Source organism: Plectropomus leopardus, chromosome 17 (genome assembly GCF_026936395.1).
Source record: "Plectropomus leopardus strain MGB_pleo_1.0 chromosome 17, ASM2693639v1, whole genome shotgun sequence".
In the NCBI taxonomy this organism is placed as follows: domain Eukaryota; kingdom Metazoa; phylum Chordata; class Actinopteri; order Perciformes; family Serranidae; genus Plectropomus; species Plectropomus leopardus.
Window position 1 is genome coordinate 31,867,160 of NC_142192.1, and position 6,103 is coordinate 31,873,262.

The window sequence follows — 6,103 nt, forward strand, 5'->3', positions numbered from 1 at the left end:
GATTTGGAAATGTTTTGTTTAAGGGGAATTTTAGAGGTGTGAAACAATACAGACAGAAATATAATTGCAAAAAAGCACTCAAGACAATGTAGAAAAAAAAATCAAGCTGTGCAGGATGTCATCCAGACACCTGAGGGGAGACACAAGAGAGAGAAAATGTCTCAAAGACTTCACAAGAGAAGATTAATTGGAAAATGCTCAATTTGGGAAAATGCATCATTCAGAATATCCAAAAGGAATATGCTTTTGCCCAAATTCAGAGTACTGAGTACATATTCAAAATAATAGTGTAATATTCATAAACATCGTCACAGTCGTGTTGGACTGAATGATGACGTATGCTGATGACAGTCGGGTTTTTACCGTTCGTGTTTCTGCGTGACGGAAGATCAGAGATTATTTTTTGTTTCTGCTGTGTGACGCTGATATTCGTTCGAGCTACAAGAGAGAGAAAGTAACCATGGAAAAGATAAATAAATATATTATATATATATATATATATATATATATCAATGTTAACATTCAAAACAGCATGTTTATGGTCAGACATGACTTTTCGTCTGTTTGTGAACAGATCTTAAAACTGCTTTTTCAGAAATGCTGGACAAAAAAAAGATTTCTTTTTGCTGCAAAAACAAACAGAGAAGTAGAGTCACCGTGTGGTCAATAAAACATTTTATATTCCAGTTACAATTCCTAAACTGTGAAGTTTCATCACAATAAACATTTTCTTGTTACAACAAATAAACCAAAAAGAGCCACGTACATGTAAGCCTGAAAGATTCTCTGCTACTTTCTCATTTTTATTTTTATTTTGATAAAAACTCACCAAAACTGAAAAATGCTTGTATTTATCAGTGTCAGCATTTAAAATAGCATATTTATAGTAATTATTATTATATTATTATTGTTATAATACTTGACTTTAAACTTTTTTTTTGTTTGTTTGTCAACAGAATATCACAAACTTTTTTTTTCCATTTCAATGATATCTGGTAGGAAGTTGGAACAAAGAAGTGAGCAGTTTTTGCTGCAGATGCAAAAGCACCAATCATGCCACCATGTGGTCAGTAATGGACCATTTTACATTAGAGTTATACTTCTGAACTGTGAATTTTAGCAGCAATTAGTTTAATCGTAACAGACAAATGAACTAAAACCCAAATGAACCCCTTATATGTGCTCTCAATTGTTTTTCTACCATTTTCCCTCTTTTAACCGTGATTTATTTTTATTTTTTTAGTAAATCTTCACTTAAGTTGACACATAGTTTCAAGTTATTTATTATCAAATTTTAAGCATATTAGGTCACCCAGATTTTTTATTATGAATATTTTGTATATTTTTTCAAAGTGTGACCCACCTTACATAAACTGCCATAATTCTTGAATGCATTGTGCAATTGCAATTAAATTTAGATGACGTGCACTGATTCCTGCTGAATAATTTGATGACATTTGACCTCTAGTTGATGCTGCAACAACATGATGAATTTAAAACACGTTCTCCGATTCGGCTGCAATTTTACTGAAGTACAAATACTGTGAGCGCTTGATAGCTGTTATTTGTAGTTTTATTTCCCCAAATTTGAAAATCTTTTATGATGCAGACCAGCTGAACATTTTCAGGTAGTTTGAGGCCAAACTGTATTCACCTTTCCTCCAGTAGATGACGGTGATGCTGCTCATGATGATGAAATAGAGACTTGTAATGACCATACGAACACACATCTGCCACAGAGACGCTGGGAAACAGAAACATTCAGAATCAGACCGTCATCTATCTACCAGTTATAATCTGCGTTATGTTGATGTGCATTTATCATTTCAGTCAAATTTGCATAACCACATTGATTTGTTGAAAAATCTGATGAACGTGCAGCTGAAAATTCAGCAGATATTCAGCATTTGGATGGTTTATCTTTTTCATCAAATTGTAATTTTTGTGACATTTTTCTCACCATTTTTCTCGCCTGCAGTGTCTGTACCTGTTTCTGTTATAGCTGTTGATGGTGCAGTTGTTGGTGCTGCAGCTGTAAGTGTCGTTGCAGTTGAGCTCGCTGTTGGTGTCTTGTTACATTCTGTGTGGATTACTTGAAAAATATATTACAAGTTAGAAGACGCAGTATAAAATTAGGCAAACATTCAACATTTGATCTGTTTCACTGATGTATTGGGTTTTTTGGGGGGGGGGGTTATTTTGTTTCTTCAGTGATGTCTGTAGTGTCTGTACCTGTTTCTGTCAGAGCTGTAGCTGCTGCTGTTGTCTGTGTCTTGTTGTCTCCTGTGTGGAATAGTTAAAATTTAAAAATTATACCTCGTGCAAGACAACATTGAATTTATACTTCTGATAAGGATGAATATATCTATCTATCTGTCTAGATAATAACAGTTTAGAATAACTTTAATCTTGCATTTGCATTTAAAATGCCATTTTAACAATTTAGATCTGTTTCATCTCACTCTTCTTCTCCCTTTTCTTTTGTCTTCTCTTATTGTTCTTTGTTGGTGTCACATCTGTCGTTTTTGGAGGTGGTACAGTTTTGTTGCTACATTTTGTCTTGTTGCAGGTGTAGCTGTTCCTGTTGTTCTGGTAGGTACCTTGTCATGTTTAGAGTGAGAAAAAGGACAAAATTTAAAGCACAAAAAATTTACTTTTGTGTCAAAATGTATGTTCAGTCATTTTGAGATTTTTGGAAAATGCTATGACCGGCTGTCTTTCAGCTTAGTTTAGCTGTCCTGTCTCTGTCCAGCAGTAACAAAATGCACCTACCAGCACCTCTAAAGCTCACTATCACATTATTTTGTTTGCTTCATATGCACAAAAACTGTACATATGAAGTGACTGTGTAAATGACAGCCTGGGTGGTGTCTGTTTATTATAGAACAGAGCTTCTGCTTTTTTGTGGTAAGTCGATCACCAGAATATTTTTGGACTGAAACTACTTGATCACAGAGCAGGATGTGTGCTTCACTTCCTGTTTTATCTGAGGTCGGTATTAAATCCGGCTCCTTGGTCTTTAGTTATAATACTGTTTTGCATTTGTTTGCATTTTTACCTCTGCATTTAGTCTTTGAAGAGCTGCTTTTTTCTTATTTCGCCAATCAAAAAATGTCTGCTGTCTCTCACCTTTGATCACATTCAGATACACGGCTGGTTTTCCATCACAATAGTAAAATCCAGAGTCTCCAGGCTGCACTTCTGTTATGGTCAAACTGTTGTCAGCAGGTGAGACGTAAAACCATCTTTGTTGCTGTTTCTCTCGAGCGTCTCTGCTCCATGTTGCAATATGTGATCCTTCATCTTCATGACGGCATTTCAGAGTGACGTTCGTCCTCTCTGCAGCGTCAAGTCGGACTGTTTCTGTGCACAGCAAACACCACAAACTTTTACTCTAAAGACATACTTTATATACCCACCGGTGTCCCAAAAGAACTTACTATCAAGTGACTTTGAATCTTTAAATGCAATTTTAAACTGTACTGAGTTTCAGCATGAGGTTGGAGTAATGTAAAATATAATATGAAGTTCCTACAGTGACAATTAACCCTTCAAAATCGTCATCACTTTTCTCAAGCTGCATTCACATGGTTTTTCACAAATTCTTAAAACTGTGAAAACTGAGAAAATAGGTTTGATTTCTTTCAACAACATGGGGAGAAAAGACAGTGAGCAACATGGCAAGAAATGTCCCGCAAATTGCATTTTTTAGAATAGATTTAGAAAGTTACCATGATTTAAATGTAGGGAAAATGTCAAGAGAACTATATTTAGAATTATCACAACAAAAAATGTAAAGTATTTTACAGAATTGTTATGATTATAAGCACTTTTTTTCAGGTAATTTACTTGCTTTTTTGTTGTGGTTGTTGTTTTTTACTTGTTTGTTTAGGATTTTTCAGGTATTTTTTTTGTATCTTTTGCTAATTTCATGAAGATTTCTGTCTCATTTCCTCTAAATTTGCTCATTGCCTTCAGGCCATGTTTTTTTAAGGACAATTTTTTATTATTTGCAACACAAACTTTTACAATATTTTAAAATGTGAAGTGGAAAAGAGGAAAAAGAAAAGAGAAACTCTGTTACAGAACCAAAACTTTGAGTTTGATGTTACCTGATGGGATCACCGTCAGCTCCACAGCTGCTTCATCGTTACAGAAATATCTTCCAGCATCTGAACTGGTGACTCTGCGTATGTGCAGTGATGGAAATTCATCTGTCACTACCCTGTATCGCCTGCGTCTGTCATAACTGATGTGTTTTATGACTTCTTCACCGTGAGTTGTAAGTATGTCAACTTTGTTTCCATCACTCTCTCTGCTCCACGTCACTATGTCTTCCACAGAGCGAGGACAACGCAGGACAACGTGGCTCTTTTCCTTAATGATTACATGATTTATTTCTGGAAAATAAAAATAAAAGAGGCACTGAATAATTTGCAAGTCTCGGAATATAAGCCACTTGTGTTGTTTAGCAGAAAAGTTTATAACTTATAATAAATGTATTTTAACAGGTGAAGGGTGAGTGATTCATATGAAAAGTTCTTACCTGCTGTGATATTATAGCCCAGAAAGGCCAACAGGCAGCTGAAGATATTCACCCTCATTTTCAGACTGAAATGACTGACGACACAAAATGACATCTGACTTTATTTTCTATTTTAGGTGAGAACAGGAACTGCGTAGTCACATACCGGTGTTTTTTGAGAAAAAAAAAACATCCTCAACACGCATAAGTGTCTTTTTTTGGTAGATGAGCAGTTTCCTTAAAACTTCCCACCAACCATTTAAGATGTCCCACTGTTAAGGCCACTGATGCACCATAAGCATTTAGTGTACACAGGAGGAAAAAAAAAAGCCCAATGTCCATTCATAGTAATTGTGTTTCTTCTTGATTTATTTATCCAAAAAAAGCAAGCAAGCAAACAGGGGAACAAAGAATCATCGCTCCCACTGCCTCTCTTACTTGGTAAAAAAAAAAATGTTGCCCACCCAGGTGCATGCTGGCCCTACCTGCCTACCTATCTTTATAACCACAGGTGCCCCATATTTCCCAAAATTCACCAAAAACATATAAATATAAATATACATATGAGCATTTGACACTGTGCAAAAATGGCAATGTTGCTGCTAATAACTGACATATTGCAGGCTGTGACAATAATATAAAAACAACTACTTTGCATGTAGTATTTTTTTCTTCATCTAAAAACTTTGTGACAAAAACCTGGGATTTCTAGGGTTAAACTAAAGGTTAAAATTCTAAAATCAATGGTTGTTAAATAATTTCGAAACTTTTTCTTTGTCAGTGGTTGTATATTTTGGAAGGTATAATCTGCTTGTCTCTAGCTTTGCATAAAGACTTAGCGAAGGGGAAACAGACAGCCTGGCTCTGTTCTTTGTATATAATTTACTGTTTGTGGTACAAATGCAATGCATGACCTGTGAGTTCTGTCTACTTTACCACAGGTTCTTTTTTTAACTTCAAATTACACAAGACGACCAAAGCCCTGCAGGTGCAATTAAGTATTCACTTTGCAGTTCAACACCAGCTCCAGCCTCAGTTTGACTTGTACTGATTTAAAACAAACTAAAAAAGCTGCGATAGGAGGTTCAAGCTGCTGGCAATGTTTCATCATGTCCTCATGCGCCCCTCGGAGTTATGTAATATCACTCCCACTCGCCACACGCATATATTAAAATTGAAAATAACAGCTCCGGCAGCATGCTTTTTCATTTTCAGCATTCGTAGCATCGACTGGTTTAATTGTTTTCACCAGATTCTTTTATTTCGTGCATAAGCTAACTTAATTATTTCGCACAATGCCTGACTCAACGTGATTTTCACTGAAACCGTTTTGCTTTTGGCTCTGGCAAACTGATTGGCTAGCACGCATGTCAATTAAACAGGCCCAGAATTACCTCACGTATATTGGTCAAATTGCACTGTCTATCAAAATACGCTCTTTCAATTGGGCCAAATCATCTTTAAAATCACGCCTCTTTGCGTCACTTTCAACAAGCCAACTAACGCCCAATCGCACTCTCTGAATCATCTCATTGGTTCTTCGCCAAGTCAATCACACTGTTGTCCGCTGTCATTGGC

The 6,103-nt window shown here is 35.9% G+C and overlaps 1 protein-coding gene across 3 annotated transcripts; it reads right to left on the reverse strand.

The window, feature by feature from the left end:
• On the reverse strand, positions 1–4,671 carry LOC121957907 (uncharacterized). 3 transcript variants are annotated; one of them, XM_042506708.2, is made up of 9 exons: positions 4,547–4,671; positions 4,113–4,400; positions 3,130–3,363; positions 2,463–2,600; positions 2,233–2,283; positions 1,961–2,092; positions 1,655–1,744; positions 364–438; positions 1–130 (listed from the first exon to the last, which is right to left on the reverse strand). In XM_042506708.2, exons 1-9 carry the CDS (start codon positions 4,638–4,640, stop codon positions 102–104), a joined length of 1,131 nt encoding a protein of 376 aa, XP_042362642.2. In that variant the 5' UTR covers positions 4,641–4,671; the 3' UTR covers positions 1–101. The 3 variants fall into 3 exon arrangements, with proteins under 3 accessions (XP_042362642.2, XP_087946919.1, XP_087946921.1); XM_088090793.1 differs by having other exon boundaries at positions 1–438; positions 1,988–2,092; XM_088090795.1 differs by lacking the exon at positions 2,463–2,600 and having other exon boundaries at positions 1–438.
• Positions 4,672–6,103: the final 1,432 nt, after the last annotated feature.